We start from the raw sequence: 18,102 nt of genomic DNA, 5'->3' as shown, positions 1-18,102 counted from the left end.
TTTCATCCAATGCATATTGTTCCTCTTTGAAATTTGTGGCTTTTTTTTAGGTAAAGGTTGTTACTGGAAAGGATGGTCAAGCAGTGACACCAGTTGCCATAGCAACACAGCTTCCTCCCAATGTTTCTGCAGCTTTCTCTGTCCAGCAGCAGTTTCAGGTGATAGAGGCAACACTTGTTTTAAGCACTTCTTACAATAAAATGATCTATTGTTTCGTTCTTAGATTCTATTGAGAATCTTTTACAAGAGGAAGTCCCTCACTAATTCCTTGAGAGGTTGTTTTTGCAGGGACACCAAGGGGCTGCTGCTGGTACCATTACAAACCCTGGAGACATGGATGCCTTTAAGAGGCAACAGGCTATGGTGCAAGCAGGTAGGGCAAGGATCGTAGACTCCTGTCTCTCTTATGTTGCTTTGTTTCCTCCCCGTTTGCTTTGTTTTCTGTTTGTTTTCTTTTCTCCCTCTAATTGCTTCTGCTTTTAGATATTTGGCATCCTCTACTAGCGCTCTGTGTTGAAGTCTTAACCCGAGGAAGGAGAGGTGACCTGTAAGGTCTTCAGAAGGTCATTGCTCTGTGCCTAGTGCTTTTGTTTTGCGTTATGAGGGTATTGTGTGTTTTAAATCCCAGATCAGGCTAAGAGGTCCCGGATTGACGTTGGTCGCCATGGGCTGATTTTCCAGCATCCTGGTGTAGGTCCTTTAGGATCACCTGGCGTTCCACTCCAGCAGCTTATGCCAACTGCGCAAGGTAGGAGTGCTACTACCAGGCCGTTCTGTGTTCTGTTCGATGCTGCTGGACGTATCCCCTTCCTCAAACTGAGATTTTAAAAAAGGAATCACAGCATTCATCTTCTACAAACAAACTTCAAGCAGCATCAACAAACAGATCTTCATCCATCTGTTGGATTTCTCAGCAGTCCACAGGAAGTTCAGGCTTAGCTGTACCAGCACCAGCTCTCTCTGTCAGGATAAATGGGGAAGAAGACAATCCAAGTCTGACGAAGAGTAGCCACTCAATGGGAAGATGCCATGTCTTTATGATTTTCTTTTTTTGTTTTAACTATTGATCACCCATCGTTATCCATCTCTTCTTTTCTGAAGTTTGTTCCTGTTAGTCATCTTTATTTGGACAGACCTTCCCGTGCTGATGGATTTTCATCTGATTTGGAGGTGGATCACAGAAAGTGGGAACCCTGTGAGAGTAAATTCACTTTCCAATGGGTTTTGCTTGTTTTCCCAATTTATGAATCCACGTGTCATGCTTTGTTTGGTTTCCCATTGTCATTCCTTCACAAGTCTTTCCCTGTCCAATTGTCCGTCCTTACATCATCAACAGGGATTCAAAATCATCAATCTTGCATCTTCAAGAGTGTCTTTATTTATCTCATGTTCACATTTAGTTGATTTTCCTTCCATGTTATTTCATGGCATTTTGTTCTGACTTGGCTTCTTTCCCTCAGTCTAAGTAGGAGGGGAATCATGTGGAGGAGTTGCGTTCGTGGCACAGGTTTTTGCGATTGTGGTGGTGTGGGTGTGTCAGGGCCAGGTGTTGATGGCGTCTAGGCAAGGTGGTGTGACGATCAGGGAGGTAAGGCAGGCGCTGCTTTAGTGTGCACAGCTCCGCTCAGGTCTGCTGTCTGCAAGACTCCATGTGTGTCCTTTTGCTCACCTCTGTGCTTTGTTGCTATGTGAGGCATCCAGATGCCTTGGTTACCGCTAGAATGACATCGCTTCATGCATGCCAAACATATGGTGTTTTTGTGAGTGTCCGCTCTATATTTTTATTTCCCCTTTCTTCTCCCTGTCTCTTTATTTTCAGAATTTTATTTTATTTATTTTTTTTACATTTTTCTTTATAACATTTCTATTTTTTCTCTCTTAAAAACCTCTCTTATTGCATGTATAATTTTTGATGTTTTTAACCACATTCTCTCAACATTTGAAATACAATGTTTTGGTTTTGCATTAATCAAAGTAGTATTTTATTTGAGAGACATGTAGATTCTCACATTGATTTCATTTCTTCTGTAACCATTTTGCTGTATGACTTTCATTAGTTTCCGCTCTGATCATCAGGAAGTAGTACACTACTGTTGATTCATAAAGTACATCTAGTTCATTAAGTCAAGGTTCTGAGGAGCTCTAATAGCTGAAGCTCAAACAGTCATTTAGAATTTTAAAAATATAATTTCATGATCTACTTATTAGCTTCAAAAGATGTAACTTGTTTAAAGGGGTCTCTCAAATATATATATTGAGTACAAAAAGACATTTACAAAACACTTCACTTCAGATGACAAGATTGACATCTTGATTTTTACTGTCTTTCTCTGTGTTGCTTTCTGTACTACCCCCTTGTTTGTCCTATAATTTGGTTACTATGTGTACAGGCGGGATGCCGCCTACTCCTCAAGCAGTCCAGATTGCAGGACAGAAGCAGAACCAGCAACAATACGACCCATCCAAAGGACCTCCAGTGCAAAATGCAGCGAGCCTGCACACCCCTCCTCCCCAGCTGCCTGTCAGGCTGCCCCAAGGTTCCCTCCCTATGGCAGGCCTGCCCATGACACTCTCTCAGCAGGCTCAGTTAGTGGAGAACACAGTTCAGCCTGGTGGTCAGCTCCAGGCACAGGTGAAGGTGCAGGCAGGTGGGCCTGTCCTGGCCACAGTAAACCCCCATACACAGCTCCAGGCTCAACTGCAGCAGCAAATGCAGCCAGGTCTTCATCTCCAGTTGCAGCCCCAGCAACAACAATCCCAGGCCATACTACAGTCAGGACAAGCGGTCAGTCTACCTAAAACCATACAAATACAGTTTTCATGTATGTTTGTGACTAAATGGTGAGACTGCAAATTGTCCTATTAAGAATATTATTTTCTCCTTTCTTCATAGACGGTGGCACTTGCTCGCCCTGGTACAGAGTCAAACCAGCTAGTTCAGAGGATTATGACCAACTCAATATCTATGACATCCATGTCTCCCGCTCCCCTCTCAGCTCCCAATTCTGTTCCAACCCCCCATTCTGCAAGTCCACTCCGCCCTCTTGGCTCTAACATCAACCCAAGCACCCAGTCCAAACTGACTGGAACCAATGGCATATCTGCAGTCAAAATTGGTGGCTTTGGTCAAAGTGCGACCATGCAGTCCTCACAGGAGGGTTCTCAAGATAAGCAAGTTGAGCAGGCCAAAATGGTGAGTTCTGCAAATGATCTTGGCCTGAATAGATTCAGTGCCTTTAAAAGTCTTAAATACATGTATGTGTTGCCTGTGAATCTTCAGTACTTACTGTATTTTTTCTTTTTTTTAACTAATGAAAGCAAAGATGTATACTTTTAACTTCCTCATAGTTATTTATAATGGCATTTGATAAATAAGAATAATTGACATGTGGTTATTGACAATGCCCAATGATGTCTGTTGATTTTATTCTTTATATGATCTCTTTTTGTGCATTGTCTTGTATTTGAGTATATTCATTGAGTAAGGTTTACATTTTGGAGCTCAACAACCTATCTCTTATTGGAGCATCTGAAACAAGAATGAATATTATTGATTTATATTCTGATGTCACATGCTGTTTCTATTTCCCAGGAGAGTCAAGTACATCAACGCATCTCTGAGCTAAGGAAGGAGGGCCAGTGGTCAGCCAGTAGGCTCCCCAAGCTTGTGGAAGCCTCACGTCCAAAGTCTCACTGGGACTACCTCCTGGAGGAGATGCAGTGGATGGCAGCTGACTTTGCCCAGGAGAGGAGATGGAAAGAGGCTGCTGCTAAGAAGGTATGGCAGAGATAGAATAATTCACAGCGAGAAATTACACATCAGCACAACAAAAGGAGGACACACTGCAGAAACTGATGTCTTGTTGAAAGCCAAACTGTCTCATGTGTCTCTGCTACAGCTTGTTCGCACGTGTGCCCGTTACCATCAAGAGCAGAAGAAAAGTGAAGAGAGGTCAAAGAAAGAAAGGGAAATTCATCTTCGTCACATTGCCAGCACGATTGCCAGAGAGGTGGAATTCTTCTGGTCAAACATTGAGCAGGTATGTTTATTTATTTATTTTTCTTAATTATGAAACCTTATCATGATTTATAATAATCACAGTGTTTTTACCAGTCTGAATAAGGTATTTTTTTCTGTCAGGTTGTGGAAATCAAACTCCAGTTTGAAATTTATGAGAAAAGGCTTAAAGCACTCAGCTTACAAAAAGCCTCAGCCAAAGGTACGTCCCACTGAGCAACTACCAAAAATAAAACATAACCTATTTGCTCTATATCATGAGCTTTTATTTTCCCATCAATTGGTTCCAGTTCAAAGCTCAAGTGTGCTGATCTACCTCATATGTAAGAACTTTTTTATTAAGAAGATTTTTTGTATTGAACTTAAATTACTTGTGTTACAGTAACTGGTCAGTCAACAGGAGTGAAAGCTGATAAAGAGGTAGGTTCTACACGGACACGCTAATGAATGACGACGCAAATGCACCTATTGCATCTTATTTATCTTTTTTGATATATATTTTTTCTTTTTATAGGAGGTGGTGACTTCAACCAAAAAAAGAAAATCAAGTTCGTCCCTGGTTGATGAGGATGGTATGTGTCAAACTACCGAGGTTCACATGGCAAAAAAGATAATAATAATAACATGGATGTTTAGTTCAGAGTCTGAACAGTTGCCTTTACTCTGCAAAATTATTACAACTGTATTTTCTTTTAGTCCCAGATGAAGAGAGTACCATAGAGGAACAGGAGGCCATGGAAGGGGAAGCAGACCACAAAGCAGAGTTGGTTGACCTTGCCAAAGATGGTACTTATTTACTTGACTTCTCTGTGTCAGTGCGTATGTGGAGAGGCAGGAGTAAGGGGGAGAAATGGGTTTATTCCCAAATTTGTTATTTATTTGATATTATCAGTAAACTAGGCTTCAGTGGTATCCATTTTTTCATAACCTGTCATTACACTGGGGTACACAGCATATACTGATACTCCATACGAGAGTGTTACAAACACAGAAGTTTTGCCTAGAGTAACCGTATCTGAACTGAAAATTGCTATATATATATAGACAGAAATGTGTTAATTCTGTTAATTAATATAACGTATTAATTATGTTAACATATAATGTTACACATAGTTGTTAATAAACCTGTTGTATGCTACTTCATAATGGTGAATTATTAATTAATTAGTTAAACACACATTTGGTATTTATACTGTGAAAATATTCTTGGGCAATATATCATTTTCTTTTCTCAACAAATTACAAATTAATACAAATTATTACACCATTTTTAATTTTTTGCCACTTTCTTAAATATACCATCAAGTATATTTATAAATATAATGTAATGTAAATATATATATCAAGTACCGAATTATTTGTCTTTGTGTCTGTATTGCTTACCCAAGTGCTTTTGTATTTGGCTTTTAGCTGAGATGCCTCTGGATGCTTTGATGAAGCAGTATGCTGGAGCCTACGTTGATGGCTTTGAGTGGCCTCAGCCTAGTCAACATAGTGATGAGGATGACGTGGATGAGACTGAAGGTACCTTTGTAATTGAAAAATGAAATCGACATATTCGTCCTCATACCCGTTTTACCCAATGGTTGTGAATGATGTGACTCTAAAACAGTTGATATTCTTTATTTTCCAGAAATGCAGTGTCCTGCGGGCAGTCCACCTGAGGCAGTGTTGATTGACTCCCTGCTTAGTGTGGACCAGTACCGTGGTGCTGACAAAGCCACTTCCTCTGACTCTGATGGGAAGCCTGCCAAAGACATAGCTGAAGTGGCTGCTGCCACAGAGCTCATCCTGCCCAAGGGCAGCTTCAGGACCACTTCCTTAGTAAGACATATCCACACACAAACATACACAAGAAAAAGATGCCTTTTTTATAATTTTTTTAACTGGTCTTTTATTTTACCAGACCCGCAGCCCAGCTCCTTTTCTACTGCATGGGTCGCTGCGAGAGTATCAGCAAATAGGTGTGGACTGGCTGGTAAACCTTCACAAGAAACACCTCAATGGCATCCTAGCAGATGAGACGGGCCTTGGCAAGACTGTACAAACAGTGGCTTACATGGCCCACTTAGCTGGCCAAGAGGGTATGTATGCCTCTGTTCAAAGATATACATGATTTTTTTAATAGTGAATATTTTTGTTATTCTTATTTTTTAAAATTGAATGTCATAAAGACTGTTTTTGTCCACAGGCATCTGGGGACCCCACCTTATTGTAGTAAGGACGTGCAAATTGCTAAATTGGGAGGTGGAGTTCAAGCGCTGGTGTCCTGGACTTAAGATCCTCCTGTACCTTGGCAACAGAAGGGAGCGCAGATCTAAGAGAATGGTAGTTTTTTGCTGTATTTAAACAAAACATATTGATGACATTACTCAGTGTAGAAGGCCTTTTTTTCTTTTTCTTTTTTACAACAAACAAACAAACAGCTGTATGTGATAACATATCATCTGATCTACAGTGGTGGGGGGAAGCCAACAGCTTCCATGTATGTGTAACATCCTACAAGCTGCTGATGAAAGACCAGAGCCATTTTCTGAGGAGAAAGTGGAGGCACCTGGTCCTGGACGAGGTGCAGCTCATCAAAAACATGACTGAGAAACACTGGGAAACAATCTTTGCTCTCAGAAGGTGAGCTGGGTGATAAATATTATATTAAATCCAGTTTCTCAAGAATCAGGATTATAATTTTTCAGGTTTGTTAATTCATTTGTAATCTGTAATGTGGATCACAGTTAACATGCTTTTTTGTGCCCCTGACAATCACAGCACTAAGAGCTGTTAGGGAGTGACGGATGTACATGAGCATATGTGCAAGTAGTACAGGGCAAATTATTTCACTGATGAGATAATTTCCATGTCAGGGATTTTTGTCTTTCTCTATGACTCACTCTTAATATTATGCCAGATGTTTGTAACAAGTCTCAGTTGACTGATTGAGATATTTCTGTACATCTTCCAGTGAGCAGAGAATTCTCCTCATCAACACTCCTCTACAGAATACTCTAAAGGAGCTGTGGACCATGATCCACTTCCTTTTGCCAGGAATCACCAGGGCCTACTCTGACTTCCCTGTTAAGGCAGGCACAGACCAGAACCAGGACTATTGCCACAAACTGGTCATCCGCCTGCACAGGGTGGGTATTAATGTGCTGTATTAAAATTCAAAAACATGATTGATTCGCCTCACATGCAATCCTTAAATACACATTACATATGAAATCCTCTTACTCTTCACTGTAGATGATCCAGCCTTTCATCCTGAGGCGCTCCAAAAGGGATGTGGAGAAACAGCTCCCCAAGAAGTACGAGCACATCCTAAAGTGCCGTCTCTCCAGCAGACAGAAGAGCCTTTACGAGGATATCCTCACTCAACCAGGGTGAGATATTTGCACCACACGGATAGTTATATTGTGATATCAAAGTAAGGTTTTCCCTCTCCCTGAGAGTAATATTTGATAATATCACCACTGATTAATCGGGCTTCACACAGGTACTAGAATTTGAAGACATGTTAAAATTGGAATTCACACATCATACAGTAAATCAGAAAACTTTAGGAAATATACAAATTAATCGGTCGACAGCAGCTTAATCTTAATTACAATATGTTTTATGGCTGTGTGACAGTCCAGATAAAGAAAGACCTTATTATCTATTCTATTTGTGGGTGAAAAGATGAAAGTTACAGTATAATGTGTCAAGATGTACATTTTTTATAATATTGGTTGCTTCTTTCTGTTGTTTTCATAATCATGTCTTCTGTCTGGGTGTGATCCCCTAGAGCTCAGGAGGCGCTGAAGACAGGTCATTTTGTCAGCGTGCTTCAGGTCTTGATGCAGTTACAGCGAGTGTGTAACCACCCTGAGCTGGTGGCACCCAGAGAGAACAGCAGCTCCTACTTTTGCTCCTCTCTACAATACAATGTCCCATCACTGGTGCTGGGAGCTCTTCAGAAGGACTCAAGCAAGGTATTTTCTAGCCCTGTTTAACTGTCTAAATAAAAAAAATTATCTGTTTACAACCTAATTGGCAAGTGCCCTGAACATCAGTGCTAAAAGGATTACTCAGTTGCAGAAAATGAATCCATGACCATTTTGATAAATTAATAATTGTTTGGATAATTTGTCAAAGTACAAATATGAAGATTTGGGTGTTGCTGAAATGAAAAGAAAATTAAGACATCACTTTGGGCTCTGGCAACTTGTGATTGGCATTTGTCATTATTTTTTGACTTTTTAAAGACTAAATGGTAAATTGAATAAAAAAAAGTTGATCCACTAATTGATAATAAAGGTAATAATTTGTTTCATCCTAGTTGAATACACTGTCCTCCCTTTTAGTACTTAATATTCTTCTATTTGTTTACATGTCTGCTTCCTGTTTGAGACCCTGCAAGTCTATCTTTTTTCTTTTTTTAATATGTAATTGCTTCTTCTTGATTTTGAACCTTGTGCATAGGGTTGGGCAATATGACTGTATACCGTGCAAAGGTACAAATGTGTCCACCAGTCGAGATTTGGCAATACCGTTTCCACCGTGGGAGCTATCCCTCAAGGCCCCCACGCATGATCAGCCGTAAAACTGCTCTGCGCTGGCTGTGCCATTGTTTTCCTATGGGGAGAGCGGTGGCGCCGAACTAGGTGGAAGTGCGACCCTTGGCAGGGTGCACCGTTCGAAATTGCAACAGAGTGCTGCCCTCAAAGTTTAAATTATTTCAACTTTGACCTTGGTTGCCGCATACCTTTCAAAGTGCAACCAATGAGAGAACAGCTGTATGCGACATAGCCAGAAGCGACACATGCAAGCAGGGGAGGTAGACAGTGATGGAAGAAAAACTCATACTCGATGTTTCACAGTTCCCTGAACTCTGTAACAGGACATTCAAAAACATACCACGATCTCTTCAGGAAAAGTAATGCATGGCAAAATGTCAGCAGTCAGATGGGGCTACCACGTTTTGTGAATAGGCATATAGTTTACGAACTTAGCTAAATCCAGTGCCAAAGCTAGCTTAACACACTTTTTGAGGACGTCTACTTGCGCTGCGCTTTCCCTCTGTCAGTGTCTGCACTATGTGCTGTGCCCTACCTTGCGGTGAGTGAGGAGCAAATTTCTTATCATGTGAAAGAAGCTTTAGTGTCTCTGCTACAGACTGACTTTTTCCACTAGTAGCATTGGTGCTCCCAACTGAAAATTTTAGGAGCACCAGCACAAAATTTAGGAGCACCACTTAAATTGACATGCAACTCCCTGGGGCCCTAAGCAAAATTCTGCAAAGGGGCCCTCCTACCTGACCCGTGGGCCATGTAGCCATGTAAACCATTTGCCATTGCCACACATTCACACCTGACACCACAGTGCTCCCACTGCAATCCTCCCTCCTTAAAACAGTTTGCTCCATCTGTCGGTCTAAGAATAAGTAGACCTATACAGAACACAATGAGGTATAAACAAACAATATTTATTGAATAGAATATTTTCTGTAGAATCTTAAGATGAGAGAATATTAACATTAACATAAATAATAAATGGTAGAAAAACAGAACAGAACACTGCTCTGGAAGTGGCTGCAAAGCAAGCAAGACAAGACAGACCAAGAGATGCACTGCCAGCTAGCACATCAACTTAACGTTACTGTTATTTGCTGACATCATACTTGGAGAGGAGAGAACACAAGTTGTTTGCTGTTCCCGCATTTCAAACTCATGTTTTTTTGTTTTTTTCCTTTTTTCGTTACCAGAAGGATAGTTCCGCTTGGTCCTCTCATTGAAGTTCTAAACATTTACACCTGCTTTGAAATGAGGGGGAGGCGGTGCCCTACGCAACTTGCGTAGTGAGCATATAGGGCCCATACACACACACACACACACACACACACCAATTCTCACTCCCACCTGGTGTTTCACACTATATACGACAATGATTTTTTTATTTATTTTTTTAAACAAAAAATGGGGGTCATATTTGCAAGTCGTACTGGTGCTCCAAGTTATAAAAGTTTAGTAGCACCGTGTCCAAAAATGGTCACAAAATGTGACTAAATGGTCGCAGTCTGGATCCCTGTGCTATATATTCAGGGCAGACTATGTAGCAAATCAGGGCTGGATTCTCGCATGATCTTGTAATGTTGTTCATGTGAATCCAGCTGCCTCGCAAGGTGATAAGGTAACATGATTTGGGCAGCAGTACTGCTTACCACGTTCTCACGTGACATGAGAGCGACAGTTGATGGCCGTAATGGACCTCTAAGCAGGTTTGCCAACTGCCACAGAAGAGAGTGACAAGAAAACATGGAGGAGGACAGTGAAATTGTAAATACAGAGCAGGAGGAGTTGTTTTTGTTTGTATGGAAGTTCCAAATAAAAGAAGAAAATAAATGTGATTAAGTACGGTATTATATTAAACCATTTCTTTATTGAATTTACAGAACAATTACTGTATCGTCGTGATATTTACCGTTACCATGATATAAAATTACATATACTGTGATAGAAGATTTTGGCCATATCACCCACCCCTACTTGTGCATATGTTGAATCTCTTTTTTCTTTTTTGTTAAACTGTGATTATAAGTAATAATACATTTTTTTTATTCATAATCAATGTGCATTTATCCGCTTCTGCTGTTGTCTTTTATATCATCCTCCTAGATTGCAAACATGTCCATATTTGATCTGATCAGTAACGAGAACAGACTGACTCGGTATCAAACTGAGTCTGTACCCAAACTAAAGGTCACTCAGCAGCTCATAGAGGAGATCTACACTGGTCCAGATCCGCCGCCACGACCCAAGCCATGCCCAATAAAACCCATGAGGTCAGTCAAGTAACATGATATGGTTGATGTTCAAATTGCTCTAAAATGTAAAACTAATATTGTAATATTAATATTCTGGCATTGAAACAACGTGATCATAAATTTTTTTTCTCATTAGATTGTTCCAGCCGGTGCAGTATGGGACGAAGCCAGAAGGTCGTCTGGCTGCCATCACAAGTGCAGCAGGCCAACGTCCTCCAACGAGCTCTCCCGCTACTAGCACCTCTGCTTCCACCACCAGCCAGACAGCCCAGACCAGGGACAAGTCCCCTGTCACTACTGCAACTACTACAGCCACTTCTCATGGTAAGACTATTTCAGGTGTAGGACTCAGTTAAGGACAGGAAATTTTGTTTTCACAGTGGCTAAAGGATTTCAGATGGTGTTATCTAACATCAAACTTTAAAAGCCAAACTAAACCACCAATAGCTATTTTGTTGGTGCCTTTACATAATGTGCTTATGCTAGTTTTATCCTTATTAGGGGGTGCATTTTACAATGTTATGCTGCATGATTGTGATGCTGTTTTGGATTAAAAATGAACCTGAGTTACTGTGTCATGCTTAAAAAATTCATTCATGCTGTCCCCATACTGTCATGTATTATCATTAGTGCTTGCAGCGCATTTTAAAAACATGTACAGTCTGTACATATTTATGGATAATGCTGCAAATTTTAAGGACAGGTCCTCTTACTACAACTTTATGGAGAGGTTTGGGACACCTTCACTGGCAGGTTTCACTGGTCACAGAGGTTTCATTTGTTTACATTTATAAATCAATGCAGCAGCAGTGGTGGGCAGGCCACATTATTTTCCCTTAATGGCAGCACACAGCCATTAGGGTAAGGCTAAATGTAAAGCTTTTATTGCGAGGCAGCTACAGCTTCCCATGCCCTTTAGTAGTGACTACTACGTCATTTAGCAACTACTAGCCCTTATTCTCTGTAACTGCTTATTGATTAAAACAATGATGGACATTTTATGCAAGTGGTGATATTGCAAATGAGGATATAATGAAAGAAGCAACAGTCATAGTAAACTTGTCAAATGAAGAGCTGCAGGCAAAAGGCACTGGCTGCAGTTTGGGTAAAGTTTGGCTGTCACTGAATACACCCACTGTCACACCAACTTTGTTCATTGTCGGGTAATATTTGTTTCATCAATCAAATTGTTAGCAGTGATTAATGTATTAGTGGTAAATGAATAACATCCCTAATCCTGCTTGCTGTGTTGGCCCACCACTGCTGAGTGAATATAGTGAATATATAGAGGAAACTGTTTGATCGTACTGATGATTTGACTAAATATTGGGTTAACCCCTAACATGCAGTCCCATACCCCATTGCCTTGTACTTCACAGTGGTTGGAACAGCTACTCTGAGAACCCAGACTACCCCTCCTGTCAGCAGCAGCAGCAACACTGCCGCCTCCACTGTAGCCTCTTCTGGGAACAGTGGCATTGGGCAGCATGTGTTGGGGGCTACCTCTGTGGCTTTGGGCCAGACCTTAGCTGGCACAGTTGTGGGATCTATAGCTCCCATCAATCAGCCTGGATTAGCACAGTTCCCCAGGCCAGCTCTAGCCCCCAGCCATGCCATCCAGCCCAGCTTACTGTCCCAGAGGCTGGTTCTTACATCCCAGGCCCAGGCACGGTTGCCTAGTAAGTGGCCTCCCCTCCCTCTCAGCATTTCCCTTACACCTCTGGCACAACAGTATGGGATGCTCTACACTGAGGCCTTCACTTGGGGTACTGCTGATATGTGTTCAGTCTTTACTCCTCCAGAGAAATGGCTTGTACATAGACTCAAACATGCAATGGTAGCAGCACTGGTGGTGCAGCAATTTTGGTAATGGTAGAGATGCCATGTATCAATAGTTATACAACTCATGGTGTAAAAATATTTAGCCATATCAGCAGCATCTCCACAGCCTCAGCATTCTCCAATTTCTTTCTCAAAACCTGCATGTACACTATGAACAACCCTCTTATGTTACACCAGACATCACTACACTATTTAACTTGATTATTATGTGTGTCCCCCCCCCCCTTCTTTTTAATCATTTTTTCTCCCAGTTCACTAATATTTTTTGTCTCTTGCATCAGCCCAGCTACAGGAAGAAATCCCAAAGCTTTGGTTGTTTCATTTTTTTCCTTTGCTAATGTTATGATTTCACTCTGATATTGAGCATCACTGCAAAGCATGCAGAAATGGTCCTACAAATGGCCAACCCTTTCTGCCTCAAATGTGAACAGAGAAACCTTTTGAGTAACAACACACAGTATTTGAATATGTAAAAAGGGAGGAAGTTTTTTTCAAAATTATCTTGTTGTTTCAAAAATTCCAGCTTTGTGTTTTGGAACTAAAATTGCTGAAACCTTTTTGAATGTGATTCTTGACGTAAACACGTTTAAATATAATTTTAGCCCAGCGGGTGTCGGGTAACATTTTTGCTAATTTGTGCACATAAATCAGTGGTACGTAAAGTCGACTTAATGATTCATGCACACTGATATCTTGTGCCCACTAATTACCAATTTGTGCCTTGTAAATACTTCAATCAGTTAAAGCAACTACAAGGAACTTTCATTTTGTGTTGATTTTGGCGGTTCCTATGAACTAAAGGCAGTAATGTTTCCATCGCCTCGTGTCATAAAGCGCTTGTTCTGGCTAGCTCATGCATTTGTTTTGGAAGTGAGTGAAAGAAAGACTAAACTTATTTTTAAACAGCTGTTTGCAGGATGCATAGCTATGTAAGATTAATAACTGTAATATGACAATGATGAAACAAAGTAAACTTTTGTTTTAGTACCGTTCATACACCTAGGTTACATGTAAGCCTATAACTAACAGATTTCGGTTGCTCGGTAATAGTAAGTTATCAACATTCTCCAGTAAAGTTATGTATTTATAATAATAAGCCAACAACAAGATTTAGCTCGGTAGCAAGGCCAACATAAAATGTTACCTTATAAGCCAGTTGTATTACAGTAATGTCCACTGTGACCTATACCTCCATGGACTGTACACAGCCAAATAAAATAGACAGACCGATAGATAGACAGACACATATTATATACCTGTCTAGGAGGAAAAGGCCAATTCAGGATCGGTTTTGAAACCTTTCAAATCCTGCAATTCTCTCCATCTATTGAATGACCAACCAAAGTTCCCTCATGTTTTCGCCCGTGCTCTATCACTGTCCCTTCTTAGCTTTTCTTTTTGTTCTTCGGTCAATTCTTTTCCTTTTCTCTTTGCAAATTATAACATCAACAACAACAAAAATAAAATTCTCTAAAGAAAAATCTCTGGCTACTGTGAAAACAAAATGTACTACTCACTTCGGAACTTTGCCTGGGAAAAATGTAAACATACAAACTCTTTGTAGTTGCTTTAATAACTCGTGTGTCTGAATTAACGGAATTAGCAGAAACAATCTATTAAGGGATGTCAAAAATAACTGTTGTTTAACAACCAAAATCTGAAGTATGTGAACCATTTAGATCCACAGGTCCACAGCCTGAAAACTTTTACTGTGTGTATTGTCACTGCATTTAAATAGCACAATGTGTTGCCATCACTGTTACTAATTTGTGCACACAAATTGTCAAATAATTTTTCTCTGATAGAGTTCTGTAAATTTTTATAAATCTTATAACTATTATTAATATTTGTGCATTGCTTTTTCTTCACACCACAATTGATATCTTCAATAAAAATTCTAATACCATTGTATGAGAGGACATACATTTGCAACATAAAAGCTGAATGGAAACATTTGTTGTGGCCTGAGAAATACAAAGTTCATTATGCCATTTCCAAACTACTTGTAGGCCTAGTTCATTTCCAAATTGTACAGAGTTTTAATTGACAGGATATCATTGTTTGACACCAATCCCTAAGTATACCTCTTGGTGACCAGTGTGTTTACTTGAAAAGGCAGTCAAGTGCAGTGCTTTATTTTTGTGTATGTTTTGGGCTCTCTGTCTCACCTGAGGACTGCCCTTCTAGCCATTTTCTTTCCCCTTCAGGGTTTGTAAAACTAGGAGCTGCTATAGTTCTGTTGTGGAGGGCGGCTATGCTCGTTCCTCTGATTAATCCACGCTGGTTCTGCATGTCTTGTGTCTTTTTCACCCTTTAACTAACTGATGCAGAGTATATTGTTCTGTAACTGTTAAAATGTCAGACTTTTTAATGCTGTCTTTGATGAAGTGTATGTTCTTCCTTTCCATTGAAGGTGGAGATGTGGTGAAGATTACCCAGCTGGCCAACATAGCAGGCAGTCAGAATCGTATCTCCCAGCCAGAGACTCCTGTCACTCTGCAGTTTCAGGGTAACAAGTTCACTTTGTCCCCCAGCCAGCTCCGCCAGCTCACGACTGGACAGCCCTTGCAGCTCCAAGGTACACTCGGTAATGTACATCCCATTGTCATAGTTTTCTCAACATAATTATCTTCATTCCTTCCTTTGCATCCTTTTGACATTTCCATGTAATTCACCTGCTTTTTGATAATTATCACATAGGTGTGATACATTTTTAGAAGTTTTTATCAAATTATGGACGCTTATTCTACTTGTCTGCAAGTCCTCAAGGCATATCACCCTCCTCTCTCCTCATATTTCCTGTCTTTCTGTTATCAGCTGTCAGTAAAGGCTCAGTGTCCAAAAAAAGGTCCACATGGAACTATCTTGATTACAGTGAAAGATAAAAAATTTTTCTTAGTTTTTAATTAATTTTTAAATTTTATTTCAGTTGCGTGCTACGGCATACGTATCTGTTCTGTAAATCACTTGTCCTGTGTTGTCCTTTGAAGAATAAATCAGAAACTATATAAAAGAAATGTATTATTTTTAATTTTTTGGTTTTATGATGGCGCATCCTAACTTTATATTAATTTGACAGAATACCTCTCCGGTATCCATCTGCGTACACATTGACCTCATTTCGATACATTCAATCAAATCTTTCATAAAGCAGTAACGTCAGCATTGTATCATAGGCAGAGCAGACGGTCACACTGTGCCAGACAGCAGCCTGCTACACAACACAAGAGCCACAGACTCTGAACAACCCACATTACTTTTCACATTAAGTCTCCTTCTTGTCTAACTTAGAAGCACAAGTCTTGTCCTCCACTTTAGCTTGTTGAACGAGTGACCAAACAAACATTCACCGTGGCGGGTGAAAAAAATAAGAAATCAGGAAGGGGCCAAACACTTTTTCACACCACTGTACCTGTAAATGTCACTTTGGTCTGATTAGATGCTGGTGTTGTCCTTGCTCTTCAATACCACTAACAACACGCTGTCTGACAGCTGCTGTCAATCAAACACCAACGCATCCCTCTAGCAGACTCTAGCATTTCTGATATTTCCACAAAGACCCCTTTTCTTCTTTTTAATAATTAAAAATATAAACAATACATTTTCAAAACACATTGACATTTGACTACAAGAAGGGATGAATAAATGTGATTTCAGTTGGACTATTAAGTTTAGTGTCAGTAGTTTTATTGCTGTTGCAATTTCCTTGATGTACTGTTGTTTCTGACTTGTCATGTGAACCTTGACAGTTGTTTTTATTTTTTATTTTTCATGGATTTAGGCAACATCCTGCAGATTGTGTCAGCTCCAGGGCAGCAGATCATCAGACCCCAGGGATCCATGGTAATGCAATCAATGCCACAAGCTGTTCCTGCTTCCAACGCCTCAGCTACACCTGGCACACCTCATCCTGCCCTGTCAACAGCCCAGCAAGGTGACTCATTCACACTGAAGAAATGGCATTGCTATCTCTGATTAACTGTCTCTTATTCAGTTATTTAGTAACATCATCCAGTACCAATATATTATAATGCTGGCAGTTAATACATTTTTGTGGGACATAAAATGCAACCTTCTCACAATTACACCTCTTTTCCTGGTCAGTAGGTTTACCACTGGCATTTGCAATAGCACTTATTGTAAATTGATAATTGATAGAATTCATTATTCTATTGACATACTGTATATTTCTTTTTAAAGCTTTGGGTGTGACTATGAATGCCACATCAGCCCCCACCAAGCTCGCTACTGCAGCTCATGCCGTTTCTCAGGTAAGTACATTACTTTCAAGCAGAATCATGTTTATAATTCTCAGTTTCACTTTTTTAATAAACTGAAGTCAGTTTCCATTGTCATGTCACTGTCATGTCATTTTACAGCATGCAGACAAAATTTTTGAAGAAAAATGAATAATTGTGGTTGTGTGCATCATCTTTCCTTGTAATGTTCAGGAGTCTTCAGAAGAAAAGACTCAGCAGCTGAAGGAGCGTTTGAGCCGCCTTTTTCAAGCAAATGAGCGACGCTGTAGCCGCAGAGTGTTGTATGGGTCAGACCTACTGCAGGCATGCACTTTGAGCTCAGAGACTGGTCATTCTGCCCTGACTGCTGGAGGCTGGAGGTGGGTGGGCAGAGAAAGCTGCCTCAGGGCCCAGAGAACCTGCGTGGCTACCGCCTCTACACTACAGTCCACTCTGCTCTCTGTGGAGGACCGCCTGGAGGCTGCCAACAGCCTTATCAAGAGGTACTTCAGCTCAGTATTAAAGCTGCCTTTATTCTATACTGCACATGTTGTCCAAAAATACCTTATAAATCCATGGTTATATATCGCTTACTTGCCACGTTGTTAGAACATTGGTTGGGTAAAACTATTTTTTTTAATGCAATATTAGAAATAAGCTCTATCTCTACCACCATCTTGTGAAAGACAACTTACCTAAGAAGGTTTTATCACAATGCAATTCCATTGTTTTCCATAGTTTTATTTCTTAATCCAAATAATCTATAGACTATCTGATGTACATACATTTACCCATCAGTGTTGACTACTATTGTCATCTTTTAGGCTGGTATGTGTGGTGCCTCCAGCTGTAGCTCCACCTGGTTACCTGTATGCAGCCAATCCCCAAGTTCCCTACAGCCTTGAGCAGAAGTCCCTTCACCGCCGGCTACAGGAGGCCACTGTCTCCCACCGTGCTGACATCCACCACTTGGCGTCCAGGCGTCTCTTCCATTTTCCTGACCTGCAGCTAATGCAGATGGACTCAGGTTAGCCCAACAACTTTTTTGATATTTTTTTACATGCAGCAAGCTGGGAGTGCAAAACAAATAAATTGAAAACATTTATGAATAACTACAACATAACTAACTAATAATTTATATGTATTGCATGTAAGACAAACACCACTGTAATCATTCTGCCTACAAAGGTTGATTGACTCATGAC

General features: G+C 40.4%; 1 protein-coding gene across 8 annotated transcripts in view; it reads left to right on the top strand.

Moving 5' to 3' along the window:
• ep400 (E1A binding protein p400) overlaps window positions 1–18,102 on the top strand; it is a 35,055-nt gene that overhangs the window by 2,766 nt on the left and 14,187 nt on the right. For 4 of the 8 annotated variants that reach the window (XM_044195562.1, XM_044195559.1, XM_044195557.1 and 1 more), the window contains exons 3-29: window positions 51–158; window positions 289–373; window positions 629–748; window positions 2,391–2,785; window positions 2,894–3,193; window positions 3,593–3,778; window positions 3,900–4,040; window positions 4,142–4,220; window positions 4,401–4,438; window positions 4,533–4,590; window positions 4,715–4,804; window positions 5,429–5,542; window positions 5,652–5,842; window positions 5,925–6,102; window positions 6,210–6,346; window positions 6,477–6,646; window positions 6,978–7,152; window positions 7,259–7,395; window positions 7,800–7,986; window positions 10,669–10,835; window positions 10,954–11,141; window positions 12,197–12,496; window positions 15,073–15,246; window positions 16,441–16,593; window positions 16,860–16,930; window positions 17,111–17,400; window positions 17,722–17,924. In XM_044195562.1, coding sequence (XP_044051497.1) covers window positions 51–158; window positions 289–373; window positions 629–748; window positions 2,391–2,785; window positions 2,894–3,193; window positions 3,593–3,778; window positions 3,900–4,040; window positions 4,142–4,220; window positions 4,401–4,438; window positions 4,533–4,590; window positions 4,715–4,804; window positions 5,429–5,542; window positions 5,652–5,842; window positions 5,925–6,102; window positions 6,210–6,346; window positions 6,477–6,646; window positions 6,978–7,152; window positions 7,259–7,395; window positions 7,800–7,986; window positions 10,669–10,835; window positions 10,954–11,141; window positions 12,197–12,496; window positions 15,073–15,246; window positions 16,441–16,593; window positions 16,860–16,930; window positions 17,111–17,400; window positions 17,722–17,924 — 4,435 coding nt within the window. The remainder of the gene's footprint in view (window positions 1–50; window positions 159–288; window positions 374–628; window positions 749–2,390; window positions 2,786–2,893; window positions 3,194–3,592; window positions 3,779–3,899; window positions 4,041–4,141; window positions 4,221–4,400; window positions 4,439–4,532; window positions 4,591–4,714; window positions 4,805–5,428; window positions 5,543–5,651; window positions 5,843–5,924; window positions 6,103–6,209; window positions 6,347–6,476; window positions 6,647–6,977; window positions 7,153–7,258; window positions 7,396–7,799; window positions 7,987–10,668; window positions 10,836–10,953; window positions 11,142–12,196; window positions 12,497–15,072; window positions 15,247–16,440; window positions 16,594–16,859; window positions 16,931–17,110; window positions 17,401–17,721; window positions 17,925–18,102) is intronic. The other 4 variants (XM_044195564.1, XM_044195563.1, XM_044195561.1 and 1 more) reach the window with 3 other exon arrangements.

Source organism: Siniperca chuatsi, linkage group LG5 (assembly GCF_020085105.1).
Source record: "Siniperca chuatsi isolate FFG_IHB_CAS linkage group LG5, ASM2008510v1, whole genome shotgun sequence".
Lineage (NCBI taxonomy): Eukaryota > Metazoa > Chordata > Actinopteri > Centrarchiformes > Sinipercidae > Siniperca > Siniperca chuatsi.
Note: the sequence above shows the minus strand (reverse complement) of the source record. Positions and strands in the feature narration are given on the sequence as shown.